At 43.7% G+C, this 17233-nt stretch overlaps 1 protein-coding gene across 1 annotated transcript in view; it reads left to right on the plus strand.

Annotated features, from left to right (window-relative positions):
• DPYS (dihydropyrimidinase) overlaps positions 1 to 17233 on the plus strand; it is a 97855-nt gene that overhangs the window by 20426 nt on the left and 60196 nt on the right. The window contains exons 2-4 of the mRNA XM_052651666.1: positions 7639 to 7797; positions 13170 to 13349; positions 14869 to 15058. Coding sequence (XP_052507626.1) covers positions 7639 to 7797; positions 13170 to 13349; positions 14869 to 15058 — 529 coding nt within the window. The remainder of the gene's footprint in view (positions 1 to 7638; positions 7798 to 13169; positions 13350 to 14868; positions 15059 to 17233) is intronic.

Below are 17233 nucleotides of genomic sequence, written 5' to 3' on the forward strand. Positions count from 1 at the left end.
GAGAATAGACTTATGGACGTGGGGAGAGGGGAGGAGTGGGTGAGACGTATGGAAAGAGTAACATGGAAACTTACATTACCATGTGTAAAATAGCCAATGGGAATTTGCCATATGGCTCAAGAAACTCAAATGGGCTCTGTATCAACCTAGAGGGATGGGATAGGAAGGGCAATGGGAGGGAGGTTCAAAAGGGAGGGGATATATGTATACCTATGGCTGATTCATGTCGAGGTTTGACAGAAAACAGCAAAATTCTGTAAAGCAATTATCCTTCAATAAAAAATAAATTAAAAAAACAAATAAAAGGGATTTCAGTTCAGTTCAGTTCAGTCACTCAGTCGTGTCTGACTTTTTGCGACCCCATGAACCGCAGCACGCCAGGCCTCCCTCTCCATCACCAACTCCTGGAGTCCACCCAAACCCATGTCCATCGAGTCGGTGATGCCATCCAACCATCTCATCCTCTGTCGTCCCCTTCTCCTCCTGCCCTCAATCTTTCCCAGCATCAGGGCCTTTTCAAAGGAGTCAGCTCTTCGCATCAGGTGGCCAAAGTATTGGAGTTTCAGCTTCAACATCAGTCCTTCCAATGAACACTCAGGACTGATCTCCTTTAGGATGGACTGGTTGGATCTCCTTGCAGTCCAAGGGACTCTCAAGAGTCTTCTCCAACACCACAGTTCAAAAGCATCAATTCTTTGGTGCTCAGCTTTCTTTATGTCCAACTCTCATATCCATACCTGACCACTGGAAAAACCATAGCCTTGACTAGATGGACCTTTGTTGGCAAAGTAATGTCTCTGCTTTTTAATATGCTGTCTAGGTTGGTCATAACTTTCCTTCCAAGGAGTAAGCGTCTTTTAATTTCAAGGCTGCAGTCACCATCTGCAGTGATTTTGGAACCCTGAAAAATAAAGTCAGCCACTATTTCCACTGTTTCCCCATCTACTTGCCATGAAGTGATGGGACCGGATTTCTAAAAGGGATTTAGAAGACAAAAAAAAAAAAGAGTTGCTTAATGCAGGACTGAGTGTTTGAATAAGCTCTTCCTTGAGAGGCAAATACTTAGTGGGAGGTACAGGTCTCCTTCCTACGTCTGAGTGTCCCCTTTAACTGAGATTACAGAATTGCCGCTGTGACACATGGCTCCCTGGACCCAGTGGAAAGAACGGAGTATTTCAGCTCTTGAAATCATGTTCAGGGATTTGAGATAACTTTTGGCTGCCAGAGGACCATGGGTGACTAGAGAGACCAAAAAAGGCTCGAGGGACATAGGGAGGGACACTGATGGTGCCCAACCACTGTTGGCCAGGTCCCAGGGTAGCAGCTAGGATCCTTGTGGCAGATGGATGGATGATGCCCTTTTAGTTTGCAAAAAGACAGATTCCGTTTTCCATCCATTGCCCACCCTGGCCCAGGCTGTTCTCCCCCAGGCACTTTGTTCCCATTTTGAGATTTGAGGAATTGGAGGAAAGTGGGAAAGAGAAACAGAACAAGAAGAAATGGAAAGAGACAAATGTCTGCTCCTTTCTAGTTCATTAGGGATGTGAAGCATTTGTGATAAATATTTATTCATGATTAAATTATAGCTAGCCCCAGGAATATTAATTTGCTGTAATTTTAATAAAAGTGGCTGTTTGACCATCACATCTTCAGTTTCATAAGAGACTCATCATTACTTAATTTATATGGCATATATGCAGATATGAGTTTGTATCATATTATGTAAAACCTATGCTTAATATAATGCACCAGGCTTCCCTGGTGGCTCAGATGGTAAAGAATCCTCCTGCAATGCGGGAGACCTGGGTTCAATCCCTGGGTTAGGAATATCCCCTGGAGAAGGGAATGGCTACCCACTCCATCTGGCCTGGAGAATTCCATGGACAGAGGAGCCTGATGGGCTATAGTCCATGTAATCACAAAGAGTCGGACACGACTGAACGACTTTGACTCACACTAAAACTATGTAAAATCTATTTTTTCATCTTTCGAAAGTTAGGCTTTTTTGTAGAAAATATAGCAACTATGGAAAATAAAAGTTAACTAGAGGAAAATGAAGACCCGTAAGCACACCATCTAGAAACAGCCACTGAAAACGTTTCATGCTGACTCCGTCCTATTTTGTTTTCTTGCTAAGGGCTGGTATGTTCTGGAGCGTGTTGCTGTGGCTTCTCTCTCTCTCTCTCTGGTTATTTCCACCTACCTCAGGACACCTCTAGCATCCTCTCCAAGGTTACTGCCACATCTTTCTCCTTTCTTCCTCCTGAGTGTCGTTCAGTATCAGGGCTGCATCTCTCTCTGTTCGCAAACAGAGTGGACCAGCGCCCGAGCACCTCACACGCAGGCTGCTCTCCACGGAACCCATGCTCTCTCTGAGATGGGCTGCCCTCCTCTGTCCCTCATCTACCGCCTCAGTCACCCCAGACCTCCATCACCCTTGCAGGCTCCACTGGCCTGCCTTCCTCTGAGGCTCACTGCTTCACACATCTTACTCATTTTTTCAAATGTGTTTATTTTTAACTGGAGGATAATTGCTTTACAATATTGTGTTGGTTTCTGTCATACATCAACGTGAATCAGTCATCGGTATACATATGTTCCTTCCCTCTTGAACCTCCCTCCCACCTCCCCCTGCTGTTGAAGTACAGTTAGTTGATTTACAATATTATGTCAGTTACAGGTGTATAGCATAGTGAGTCAATGCTTTTGCAGATTATACTCCATTATAGGTTATTACAAGATAATGGCTATAATTTTCCATACTGTACAGTATATCCTCGTTGCTGCTGTTTTATACATACTTGTTTGTATCTCTCAGGCCTAATTGTCCCTCCCTGATTCCTGCTCTCCTTAGATAACCACTAGTTTCTGTTCTCTGTGAGTCGGTCTCTGTCACTTTTCTGCTGATTCTTCCTCGCAGACCCTTTTCTCAGAACTTCTGCCTGCTCTTGGCTGTTCGCGAGAGCACAGGCTCTGGGACCCAGTGACCTGGATCCAGTCTAGCCTTTGTCATTCTCTAGCTGTGAGGACTAGGCAGTTATTTCATGGTGCTGTTCTCGGCTTCCTCAACTCTAAAACGGGGTCAATGATATGCCCTGCTGCAGAGCTGCTGAGATGGTTTAAACACTTAGAACATCAGAATAGTTCCTGGAACATGATAAGTACTCTCTACCAGTTAGATTTTATTACCATTAGTGGCAGCTTTGAGTGTATGTCCTGATACTAATTCAAATCCCAGCCTCCTCTGACTGTTTCCCATGGAATTTTCCAGCAGTCTTTTCCCTCTACCTCTTCTAGCATGCATACTAAGTCATCTCAGTCGTGTCTGACTCTTTGCGACCCCGTGGACTGTAGCCCACCAGGCTCCTCTGTCCATAGGATTCTCCAGGCAAGACTACTGTAACGGGTTGCCATGCCCTCCCCCAGAGAAATCTTCCCACGCCAGGGATTGAACCCGCGTCTCTTAGGTCTCTTACATTGGCAGGTGGGTTCCTTACCACTTAACACCACCTGGGAAGCCCATCTCTTCTAGGAGCTTAGCAGTGTTAACTTCCTTTTAGCAGATGGTGATGGACAGGGAGGCCTGGTGTGCTGCGATTCATGGGGTTGCAAAGAGTCAGACACGACTGAGCGACTGAACTGACTGACTGAACTGATACTGTGTTTACTATGGAAGCGTATTTGCTACCTGTTATTACCATCTGATTATTTTATTATAATTGTCTCCCCCTCTAGACTGTTTGACTATTCGTGGGTCTGATCATTTGTGTATCACATGGGGGAGTAACCAGGTGAACCACTGGTGGTTTAGTTTCTTCTGTTTAGTTGCTTAGTCCTTGCTCTGTGTAAGATCAAGGGATGGGCAATGTCTAAACACAAGAAACTGGTGATGTGTGTTGCTTCCTGGAAGTCAGAATTGGAGGGAAGATTTTTCATTGCATTGTGCGTAACCACCCCCTTCACTCCATGTACATAGGGTAGACTTTGGGGGGTAATAATTTTATTAAGATGTAATTCATATATAATGATATTTACTCATTTGGAGTGTGCAGTTTAATGTTTTTTAGTACATTCACAGAGCTGTTCAAACATCACCACATTTTTAGAACATTTTTATCTCCCTCAAAAGCCCAGTACCCTTTAGCTCTCCTCCCAACTTTCCCCAACCCCCTTAACCCCAAGAAACCGCTAGTCTTCCTACTGTCGCTGTGATTTATCCCTTTTGGACATTTCATGTAAATGGAATCATAGGATATGTAACCTTTTGTGACTGGCCTCTTTCACTTAGCATCATGTTTTCAGGGTTCATCTGAGCTGTAGCAGATGTATCAGAATCTCATCCCTTTTTATGGTCAAATAATATTTCATTGTATGAACACACCATCTTTTGTTTATTCATTCAATAGTAGATGGGCATTTGGGTGGTTTCCACTTTTTGATTATTATGAGTAATGCTGCTCTGATTATCGTGTACAAGTTTTTGTGTGGACATGTTTTCATTTCTCTTGGTTATCTACCTAGAAGTGGAATTGCTAGGTTGTATGATAACTCTATGAGGAACTGCCAAACTGTTGTCCAAAGTGGTTGCATCATTTTATTTATATTCCCATCAGCACTGTATTTAGTTTCCCACATCCTGCATGTGATGAGACTTTTAATATGAAAAGAATTGTTCTTTAAGCTTGATTTTCTAGTTCAATAGACACGGAAAAAGGTATTTTCTTTCAACACTTTAATTAACAGCACTTTCTATTAGAAAAATGCCCTTCATCCTCAAGGGATATCTGTGAGAAGACATTTTAGAAGGAAGAAGGTGAGAAGATTAATCTGCATTCAAATAAAAATACAGAGCCTAAGGAATTTTTTCTGGTACTCTCATTATACCCATAGGGATTTCTTAAGAAATGCAAATATGTATTGTTTCATCATGCATAAGGCAATCGTTATCTAAAGATAGAGATAAAAGTACAGAATCCTGTATAAATAGTGAGATTTTTGAGAGCAGAAAGAGTTGGACCAAATGACTTAGAAAAAATAAAAATCCACTGAAGTAAGCACGAAAAAAGAGATGGAATACAGCTGGGGTATCTGCTGGAACCTGGGAGCACTCTGTGTCTGGGAGGAAGGCTGTGGGGTCGGGGGTAGGGGAAGGTGACATGTGGGCAAACCTGGGAGAGAAGCTGGTGGCACTCCCTTCTGTGTTGTAACATGACAACATGTAACTTTGTTTCCTGGTGGTGAGATGAACTGACATATGAAAAGCGGGAAAATGCCTAATTCATAAAGGCTCACTGTGTGTTGAAGCTTATGAAGCACTTACCGTGAACCAAACACCATACTAGGCACTTTATATACATCACCTCCATTTAACCTTCCCAGCGACTCTATGGTTTAGGTACAATTATTGTCCTCACTTCACAGGTTAGGAATCAGAGGCACCTGGAGGTTAAGAAGTTGCTGTCTACTTTCCCCTGTTCATTGCAGGATTATTCACAAGTCAAGACATAACTAAATTTACGTGTCCATCTATGAATGAGTGGACAAAGGAAACCTGTGTGTATACAATGGAATATCATTTAGAAAGAGGGAAATCCTGCCATTTGTGACAACAGAGACAGACCTTGAGGACGTTGTGCTGAGTGAAATAATATGAACTCGCTTATATGTGGAATCTAAAAAAACCAAACTCAGAGAACCCAAGAGTAGAATGGTGGTTGCCAAGGGCTGAGACGAGGGTGTGGGGGGGGTGGGGAAGGGGAGCTGTCAATCAAAAGACAGACTTCAGTTATAAGATGTAGAAGTTCTGAGGACCTGATGCCCAGAGCAATACTGTACAAGGAAGGGAGGTACAAATAAACTAACAAAGGAAAGAGAACTTCCTTACTGGTCCAGTGGTAAAGACTCCACCTGCCAATACAGGGAATACGGGTTTGATCCTTGGTCTGGGAAGAGGCCGCGTGCTGAGAGGCCACTAAGCCCATGAGCCACCAACTACTGAAGCCCACGCACACCTAGAGCCTGGGCTCTGCAAGGAGAGACGCCATCGCAATGAGAAGCCTGTGCTTCACAGCTCGAGAGCAGCCGCCGCTCTCCAAAACTAGAGAAAGCCCGCTTGCAGAAATGGAGACCCTGGGCAGCCAATAAATAAATAAATAAATAAATTTAATTTTAAAAAGGAAGGACAGAGTGAGGGAGTGAAGGAATTACTCAGAGTGTAATGTTGAAGCTGAGCTGTACCCTGGAACCAGTAAGCCTGTGTGGTCAGTGCCCTTAACCCATGCGCTAGTGTATCTCTGCCTGTGTGTTTTTCTTCACCTGCACCATTTGAATTGTGGTTGTTGTTCAGTTGCCCAGTCGTGTCTGACTCTTTGCAACCCCATGGACTGCAGCATGCCAGGTCTTCCTGTCCCTCACCATTTCCTGGAGTTTGCCCAAGTTTATGTTCATGGCATCGGTGATGCTGTCCAGCCGTCTAATCCTCTGATGCCTACTTCTTCTGCCCTCAATCTTTCCCAGCATCAGGGACTTTTCCAATGAGTCATCTGTTCTAATCAGATGACCAAAATACTGGAGCTTCAGCTTCAGCATCAGTCCTTCCAGTGAATACTCAGGGTTGATCTCCCTTAAGATTGACTGGTTTGATCTCCTTGCTGTCCAAGGGACTTTCAGGAGTCTTTTCCAGCACCACAGTTCGAAGGCATCATTTCTTTGGCATTCTGCCTTCCATACGGTCCAGCTCTCACAACTATATGTGAGTATTCAAACATTGTTTGACTGCAACAGTTAAAAACATATTTAACCATCTTGTAATAAAATCAGTGTCAATAATTAGTCAAAGACATTTGATTTAATAACTTAATAGTTTTTAATCCAGTCATAATGTAATGTAGTATAATATGCCAAAGAGACTAGAAGTCTCAAGGCAGATCATGCAGGGCCTTGTAGACCATGTTAAAGTTAAAGGCTATCCCAGGGGCAGTGAGAAGCATTCAGTTTTAAGTCTTGGAGTCAAGAGGTCACACTTGGGCTTTGAAATTTCCTTCTAATTGCATTGGAGGAAGTAATAGCAAAACTCGGGGCGTAAGGAGCAAGCTGAGGGGTGACACTAAGTCCAGAGCACTGGAGATGGATGAGAGGAGACGGCTGAGGAGTAAGGAACAATTCAGGAGTTGCCCGAACGAAGACCAGCTGGGAATCACGTGAGTCTTCTGAGAGACTGTGTGGAGCCCAGTGTCGTTCGAGATACAGTTCTCCGAGGCTGACTCTAATGAAGTGGATTTTACAGTGATGAATACAGTTTTCTTGAGAAGGAAACTGTTTGAGTTGTCTCCGTTTTTCCTTTTTGGCTTTTCTTTACAGCCTCCACTCTGTTTTCTTTGGATCAAAGCCATTTTCATTTCACCACCACGTGTCATTCTTTTTGCAGAAGCCATTCCAGCTCTCTTAATGCTTCAGACTTTAATTTACGGAACATCTATTCATGTCTCTCCAGATCTTTTACACAGGCAGCATCTTTGTGCAAATTCTTGGACCCGTCAAATTTGCCCAAGTGCTTGTAAATGCATGCTGTTCAAGGAGATAAATGACTCAACTGGAAAACTGACGGCTAACCTGTTGAACCTCTCTTTGTGATTTCAGGCTGCCCTGGCAGGAGGCACCACCATGATCATGGATTTTGCTATTCCACACAAAGGCCACTCCCTCATTGAAGCCTTTGACACCTGGCGAAGCTGGGCTGACCCCAAAGTCTGCTGCGACTACAGCCTGCATGTGGCGGTGACGTGGTGGAGTGACCAGGTGAACCATGAAGGGGTCCGGTTTCTTCTAGTTAGTCCTTTAGTCATTGCAAAGATCAGGGAACGGGCAACGTCAAAACATAAGAAACCAGTGATGTTGGTTGCTTCCAGGAACTCACAATTGGAGGGAAGGCTTTTCATTCCATATTCTTTCGTACCATTTGAGTTTTGAACCCTGTGAAGTATTATCAATTGAGAGAACTACAAAAATAAAAAGCATATGAAGTTAATAGGATAAATCCCTCATACTGATTCACAATAGTCTTTCCTAATATTTAAGTCATGAATTGTAAACACTTTAAATGCAATTTTTAAAAGTACTGGACTTTGCAACTTCAACATCTCCGGGCACTTTTAAGCAGTCCTTTCCCACAGATTAGACTTCAGTTAGATAAATGTTTTTAACTTCTGGAAAGAAACCAAGGAAGGGACAGACCAGGAATGTGTTCAAGGGCTTCTCCCAGCTGTGCACTAAGCTGGTACTCTGTTAAAATCAACTCCTGGTCAGATCATTTCAAAATAGAGTTTCCACAGTCTTCTGTATCTGCTCATTATTTTAGACCATGGCAGAAATGATAACATGACTGAGATAGAAAAGACAGTTTTGTGAAATGTTAAAATATGCTTATTTTCCCCATGAAAACATGCATGTGTACTTTGGAAGAAACTTTTATTTGTGATTTAAATCAATGGCATGTTTTCCACGTTGGACTTAATTCAGAAATCTTTTTGCTAGAAAGGGTTCATGGGGTGACTTTATTTGAAGTCACCATGTAACTTATGTCCTTACTCCTCCCAAAATTTGGGTTGTAGACACTAAGTTAATATAAAACAAGTAATCAGATAGCTCAGAAAACGTAGCAAGGTTTAGAGTCCAGAGAAAAAGTTAATTTTTTTCCAGAAACGGCATTCTAAATGAGGCATCTGACCTCTTTATGCGTTTAAGGTCTTCCTGCCTTCCTTCTTCTCTCCTGCCCCTCCTTCTTTCCCTTCTCCCTTCCTCCTTTCCTCTCACTCTTGTTTTATAAGATGGAGCAAAGGTGAAGATGCTTGCTCGTACCAGTGTTTCTCACATTTTAATATGGAAATGATTCACCTGGTGAATACGGTTAAAGTACAGATTATGTTCAGTGAGTGTATTGGTTTGCTAGGACTGCTTTAACAAAGAATTACAAACTGGGTGGCTGAAACAACAGAAATGTACTGTCTCACATTTCAGGAGACTCACAGCCTGAGATCGAGGTGTTGGTGCGGTCGGTCCCTTCTGAGAGCTGTCAGGGATAATCTCAAGCCTCTCACCAACTTCTGGTGGTTTGCTGGCCATCTCCGGTATTCTTTGATTTGTAGGAACATCACCTGAATCTCTGCCTTTGTTTCCCATGATGTTCTCTGTGTATGTGTGTGTGTGTGTGTGTGTGTGGCTAAATTACCCCTTTTTATAAAGACAGCAATCATATTGAATTATGGTCCACCCTAGTGACCTCATCTTAATTGATTACTTTGGTAAATACCCTACTTCCAAATGTTGACCTGAAACAAGGAGACCGCCTGATATTTCTCCAGCAAAGATGGGCATATTTGAGATCAACCGAAGAATTGCAGTTCAGCGTCTACAAACATGTTGAGCCACGTGCAAGTCCCCACAGGGCAAGGGAAGGCGCAGGCTTTCCTAGAGGGGAGAGGGAAGTTGGGAGGGCTCCAGTAAACAGAGCCCATGAGTTTTCATTCTTCTGGTCCCTGCCAAGAAAGAAGGGGATCCTAAAAAAAAAAAGAAAGAAAGAAAGAAGGGGATCCTTTCTTCTGCGTTGACATGCAGGTATGAGAGCTCCCCCTTCTGGTCTCTCGACTCTACTTAATTGAGTGAGTGAAAATCACTCAGCTGTGTCCGACGTTTTGCAACCTCATGGACTGCCAGGGTCCTTTGTCCAGGGAATTCTCCAGGCCAGAATACTGGAGTGGGTAGCTGTTTACTTCTCCAGGGGATCTTCCCAACCCAGAGATTGAACCCAGGTCTCCTGCCCTGCAGGCGGATTCTTCACCATCTGAGCCACCTTCTATTTATTAATTTTTTTATACGAGTCCGAGGTGGTGCTGGGCTTCCCAGGTAGTTCTAGTGGTAAAGAACTTGCCTGCCAAGGTAGGCGACATAAGAGATCCCTGAGTCGGGAAGACTCCCAGGAGGAGGGCATGGCAACCCACTCTAGTATCCTTGTCTGGAGAATCCCATGGACAGAGGAGCCTGGTAGGAGTCCACAGGGTCCCAAAGAGTTGGATGTGACTGAAGTGACTTAGCATACATGCACAAGGTCACATTTGGTACTGGGGGCTAGGATTTCAACCTATGAATTTATGGGGACACAGTCAACCCATAGTAGGTCTGGAGCAGAGCTTGAGATTCTGCATTTCTAGTAAGCTCCCAGGTGATGTTGCTGTTGCTGTTCAGGTACCACACTTTTGGAATAGCAAGGCTTAAACTACTATGCCTGACCATTGGGACTCACCCACGGATAGGGATATGGGTGACAGGGATGTTTAACAAGGTCATCTGCAGAAAGGCTCTTCTACTCTGGGAGGCATTGGTATTTCACTTGAGCAATGTGGGTTGTACTTGGGAAGCCCGTAGTGTGAATTTTCTAACAGTCTAAAGCATTTTTTCCCCCACTATAAAAATAATAGACTCATGGTAGAAAATTAGAACTTATAAAAAAGTTTTTAAAAAGGAGGCACATTGGACCAAGTTCTACCCTTGCTGTTGTCACTTAATGCATCTTGAAACTCATTCCATCATTTCAGTGATGTTCATTCTCAACATTTTGGTGTTTTCTGCTCCTTTTCATTCATTATTCATCCAAGAGAAAGTTTTTGAGTGGCCACTATGGACCAGGCACTGTTCTAGGATATAGCAACAGATAAACTGTACAAGCTTAGCTTACATGCATACTCAGTTGTGTCTGACTCTTTGCGACCCCACGGACTGTAGCCTGCCAGGCTCCTCTGTCCATGGAATTTTTCAGGCAAGAGTACTGGAGTGGGTTGCTATTTCCTTCTCCAGGGGATCTTCCCCATCCTGGGATTGAACCCGGGTCTCATGTGTCTCCTGCTGGGGTAAAGACCGATTCTTTACCCCAGAGCCACCTGTGAAGCCCAAACTGTACAAAGCCCCTTCTCATATCAGGTGGAAATTCTAGAGGAGGACGCAGGTCGTCAACAAGTAAATATATTATATGCCAGCTGATAAAGTGCCATGGAGAAAAGTGAAACAAATTAGTAAAAGAGTAAACAGTGATGGAAGTGAGTAACTTAACATATGATATTGTCATTTTTAAAACTTTGCTGATACAATAGGAAAAGAGTGCTTTGTTTTATTTTGGACTTTTTAATGAGTAGGAAGGTTAACATTTTTTCCATATTTATTAGTCATTTGAATTTACAGTTTGAACTGTAAATAACATTTTTCATCTAGAATGTTAGGGTTTTTCATGTCAAGTAGAAGCAGCAATAACTCTAACATTTTTATTAACTAAGCAGTAATCCTATCCTTGTTACATATTTTTTATGTTTTATTATATATTTTTGTTTTATATGTATATGTGTATATTTTTTATGTGTATGCATGTGTTTTTCAGTTCGTAGAAATTCCAGCAGTTTTATTTGGTCAAACCTTCTAACAGAGAAGCCTGGTAGGCTACAGTTTATGGGGTCGCGAAGAGTCAGACACGACTGAGCGACTTCACTTCACTTCACTTCACTTCTGACTTTTCCATTGAAATTATTAGTCATTGTTGAGAGTAGAGATGAACCTGCGAAGGCAATTACTAAACTAGTTTTGATCCTATCTTGTCTCTTATCATTGGTATGATATTATGATTTATAAGAAGAAATTCACATCTGGTCTTTGTCTCCATTTCTGGCACAGAGCTCCTAAAATCCTTGGAATTTCCTACATGATGAGGGCACTGAAATGGTCTATTATGTTAAGTGAAGTGAAAGTCGCTCAGTAGTGTCCAGCTCTTTTCGACCCCGTGGACTATACAGTCCATGGAATTCTCTAGGCCAGAATACTGGAGTGGGTAGCCTTTCCCTTCTCCAGGGGATCTTCCCAGTTCAGGGATCGAACCCAGGTCTCCCGCATTGCAGGCGGATTCTTTACCATCTGAGCTACAAGGAATTAAAGAGGTGATTTTTAGACACCACCTAAGGATAGGGGCTGATTGACCCAGGAGCCAACTGTGTGATTAGATGGTTGAAAATTTCAGTCCCCCACAACTGACCTGTGAGGCGGGGAGAAGGGCTGGAGGCTGGGTTAGTTGCCTGTGGCCAATGCTTTAATCAGTCATACCTGTGTAACGAAGCCTTCACAAAACCTAAAAGGATAGGATTTGGAGAGCTTCAAGGATGCTGACTGAGTGGAGGTTTGGAAAGAGTGGTGCTCTCAGAAGACACACAAGCCCTGTGCCCTTCCCCCATTCCTTCGCCTATAAAGTATCTCTTCCTTCTAATGTTCGTCTGTATCCTTTATCATGTCCTTTTATAGTAAACTGGTGATCCAGTGAGTACAATGTTTCTCTGAGCTCTGTGAACCACTGCAGCAGATTAATTGAACCTGAGGAAGGGGCTGTGGGAACCCCCGATTTATAGCTGGTTGGTCAGAAGTGCAGGTGACAACCTGGACACCCCCATAAGACTGAACTCCTAAACTGTGGAACATGGTGCAGTCTCCAGGTAGTGTTAAAATTGAGTTCAGTTATAAGATACCTCCTGGCTGATGTGTGGAGAACTGCTTGGTGGTGTGAAGGAACCCCCAATCTCCCCACTCACACATTGGAACTGGTGATCAGAACCTTTGAGTTGGCAACCCAGAAGGCTCCTGGGGCTTCCCACTGGTTCAGAATCTTTCACCTCCAGGAGCTGCCAGTGGGTCACTTCACATCTTCCACCGCCTCCATCTTCTAATTCATCCTGTGGGGTTCAGATTTGACCCCAAACCTTACTTCACATTAGCTCTGATTCCTCCCAGAGACATGACTGCTTCTGTTGCTACCAAATGGTTGTCTTTTCATGTTCTAGAATAATTTCTTCCCATCTCAGTACCTGTTTCTCTAGATACTGAGAATTTCATATCTAAGTGTAAAAGTGAAGTATTTGGGGGAGGGGGAGTACTATTAACTCTTTCATGATTTAAAAGCATCATAGCCACAGCAGTTCATCAGATGAAGTCTGACCTAGGGGAACGATCAAGGCCTTAATTATACTTTTCTGGAGTTCAACTGATGTCCTCATTTTGCTTTATTTTCTTCTGAATGCAGCATTTTGGAGAATGCTGGTATTATGTTTCAAGGGTGACATTTTGCTGTGATTGTGGTGCCCTTTTAGGTTAAAGAAGAAATGAAAATCCTTACCCGGGATAAAGGGGTGAACTCCTTCAAGATGTTTATGGCTTATAAAGATGTGTACATGGTGAGGGATGTGGAGCTGTACGAGGCCTTCTCTCGGTGCAAGGAGATGGGAGCCATTGCTCAAGTTCATGCCGAAAACGGAGATCTAATCGCAGAGGTAGGTAATTACCTTCCAGGGCTTCCAGAGAAGGGAAACTGCCCGCGAGTTAAGGGGAAGATGACTAGCCCCAAGTAGGTAAATTCATCCAAAGGACTGGAAGAAAGGAAATTCAAGAACTAATTTTCTGTAACTTGGAAACACTTGACTCCAATTACTTGCTGTCCTTGATGAGCTTTTTGCAGGTGGTATATGCGCTGGAATGAGGAGTTCCCTTTTTCAGAGCAGCCATTAGACCTCAAACAAGGTTTATTCTAAAAGCACAGATATTTTTCTTTGTGTCCCCAGCACTTTTTTTTTTTTTTCATTTAAAGTATGCTCAAGCTGCTGGTTCAGAATGCCAAAGTGTGGGCATCAGCATAATCTGATGACTTAAGCAGAGCATTAGGTAGCTGTTTTAAGCCCCACTCTTTTCAGAAATTGGGTATTAAAATGTGCTCTGGATGAATCTAGATGATATTTATTTCTCATGTTAGCTCCATCATTAATGCCAAAAAGGTACACCATCTGCAAGATTTAAAGACCTGTCTCTTACCCTTTCTATTGGTTGATCTTTCTCTCTCCCTGGGCTCAGTTCCCATTAAAGTCAGTGAGAGGGTGGCCACATGGCCAGAAGGTTGGGGGGATGATACGAGGAAAGCATGAGCTGTAAGCTCAAACAGACCGGGGTGTAAACTGGACTCTTCCACATCTTAGCTGTATGACACCGGGCGCATAGTTTTGACACTCTGTCTTGACTTCCTGCCTTTCTTGTAAGGAAGAAATAACACTTTTGGAGAGGAGAAATATTGATCTAATATCATTCTGTGGGATAGAGGAGAAGGCAGTGAAGAGTAAAGAATAGAACTAACTACATAATAGCATGAGTCATTTCAAGCAGAATCTAATATGGGGGACTGGAATACTTCGGGTTTTTTTGTTCTGAACCAATGTCTTAAATACGGACACTTTCTTTTCAAAGGGGCTTCCCTGGTAGCTCAGCTGGTAAAGAATCCGCCTGGAATGCAGGAGACCCCGGTTCTATTCCTAGGTCTTTTCAAAGAATGTGATTAGAACAGACCTCAGATCTTCACCTTTTCAATCAAAATGATTTAATTGTGAAATATGTATACAAAAAGTTAAAAACATGCCATCAAAGTAGTGGGGTTCCCAGACGGCTCAGTGAAGAGCCCACTTGCCAAGCAGGAAACATGTGTTCTATCCCTTGGTCAGGAAGATCCCCTGGAGAAGGAAACGGCAACCCACTTTAGTATTCTTGCCTAGGAAATCCCATGAACAGAGGAGCCTGGCGGGCTACAGTCCATGGGGTCACAAAGAGTCAGACACAACGACTAAACAGCAAGAAATCAGAGTAGTAGATTATTTTTTACCAAAAACACACACTGTATACACACACGTTCACACACACCTATGCCAAACAGATCTAAAATTAAAACCTGGCAGTGTATTTATTTCACATAATGATGGAATTTGTCATTAGCAAAGCTTTCTCCCATGTATGTTCCTGCTGCCTTTTCAGGGAGCAAAGAAGATGTTGGCATTGGGGATAACAGGTCCCGAGGGCCATGAGCTGTGCCGTCCAGAAGCAGTCGAGGCAGAAGCCACGCTGAGGGCCATCACCATAGCCAGCGCCGTGAACTGCCCTCTCTACGTCGTGCACGTGATGAGCAAGTCTGCGGCAAAGGTGGTGGCGGATGCCCGGAGAGATGGTAATTCCTGAATTGTACCCTCCCTTAGGACTCAATACTGTTAGCTGAAGAGTAAGGTGAAATAATGGCAAAAAGAGAGCTGTCCATGCATTTCCATAATTTTTCTTCCTGCCTTTTTATTAGCATCCTTTCTGTTTTCTCCCAATCTTACACAGGTCTGTCTGTTTTTGCCCTCCTTCAGTCACAAGCCCCAACCTTCACACCACTACCTACCAGTTTTCTAGGGCTTTCCAGGTGGCGCTAGTGGTAAAGAACCCACCTGCCAATGCAGGAGACATAAGAGATGTGGGTTCCATCCCTGGGCTGGGAAGATCCCCTGGAGGAGGACATGGAAACCCACTCCAGTATTCTTGCCTGGAGAATCCCATGGACAGAGGAGCCTGGTGGGCTACAGCCTATAGGGTTGCACAGAGTCAGACCAGTTCTCTAGTGAACTTCAAAGAACACTTCCAATACCTGAGTCAGGGTGATGCAAGGCACATAGTATGTGCTCAGCACATTTCTTTTGAACCAAATTAATTTGTCTCATAGCAACTTGGGCATTGGCACAATGGAAATAATCATCCAAATAGTGTTTTTATGATGATATTTTAAGATTTTTAACACAAAGGTATTTTTACTCTAAATTATTTAATTGCCTCACTTCTATAATTTAATATGTGCTGCTGGTGGTGGTTTAGTTGTAAGTCATGTCCGACTCTTGAAATCCCGTGGACTGTAGCTGTTCAGGCTCCTCTGTCCATGGGATTCTCCAGGCAAGAATACTGGAGTGGGTAGCCATGTCCTACTCCAGGGGATCTTCCCGACCCAGGAATCGAACCCAGGTCTTATGCAATCATTTAAAAAGAAAGAGAAAATCTGCTCTTGGCAAGACTTAAGGAAGGAAATAATTTCATTCATTGGCCAGTACTGGGAAAGGAAGGATGAAAAACAAATAAGATATATTTTATTCAACACTTTAGACACTCCTGGGAGATAGTTGTGGTTTCTCTCACTTTTAGGAAACCAGATGACCAGAAAGAACTGTATAACTCATCCTGGCTGCAGTTTTATAATATAGATTTTTAAAACCATGAAAATAGATTTGGCATGTCCATAGTTGACATTAGGATAAATTTTTTCAATGTTACTTCTTGTTGCTTGAATTTCACTAAGAATTTTGGGCAAGCTAAATGCATTTTCTAATGCAATATATCAAATTAAGAGTAACCTGTTTCACACAGGAGTTGATAAGATCTGACTACCAGCCCACCCCTCTCTGTTTTCTCTGCACTGGGAACAGCTCTCCTGAAACAGCCCTTCATGCCCTGAAATTGTACACTTGTGCCAAGTTTGTCTCCACTCCCTCCTTGATCAACTTCCCACGTAGCACTAGTGGTAAATAACCCATCTGCTAGTGCAGGAGACACAGGAGACGGGGGTTCGATCCCTGGGTCGGGAAGATTCCCTGGAGGAGGAAATGGCAACCCACTCCAGTATTCTTACCTGGAGAATCCCATGGATGTGGACAGGGGAGCCTGGTGGCTACAGTCCATAAGCTTGCAAAGAGTCAGACACGACTGAAGCAACTTAGCATACAGGCATGCCCTCCTTGATCAGGAGAACCTCTCCACTATTGAGCTGGTCACTTTCTGCGGGGGTACTAAAAAGCCCGGCGACACTGACAGCTGAGGGCCACAGTAGCTCAGCAGCCCCATGTTCCCTGACCCCCTTCACTTACTCCTAGCCACAGCTTCCAGACCAGTGCCATTTCAAGGGACACTGACACGGTGGTCAAGTTCACTGCAGCTGGGGCTGCCACAGTAGGGGTGGCTGGCTCCAGGATTGGAATTAGGACTATGTTTGGGAGTCTCAGGCTTCCCTGGGGGGCTCAGATGGTAAAGAATCTGCCTGCATTGCAGGAGACCTGGGTTCGATCCCTAGGTCAGGAAGATCCCCTGGAGAAGGGAATAGGAACCCACTCCAGTATTCTTGCCTGGAGAATTCTATGGACAGAGGAGCCCGGTGGGCTGCAGTCCATAGGGTTGCAAAGAGCTGGACACAAATGAGCAACTAACACTTTCTGCTTTCCTTTGGGAGCCTCATCATTGGTTATGGGAGGAACCCTTCTCTAAAGCAGCACCTCTTCTACGCCATTCTGGGCTTTGCCCTCTCTGAGGCCATGGGGCTCTTTTT

The sequence above is a fragment of the Budorcas taxicolor genome, chromosome 14 (assembly GCF_023091745.1).
Source record: "Budorcas taxicolor isolate Tak-1 chromosome 14, Takin1.1, whole genome shotgun sequence".
Lineage (NCBI taxonomy): Eukaryota > Metazoa > Chordata > Mammalia > Artiodactyla > Bovidae > Budorcas > Budorcas taxicolor.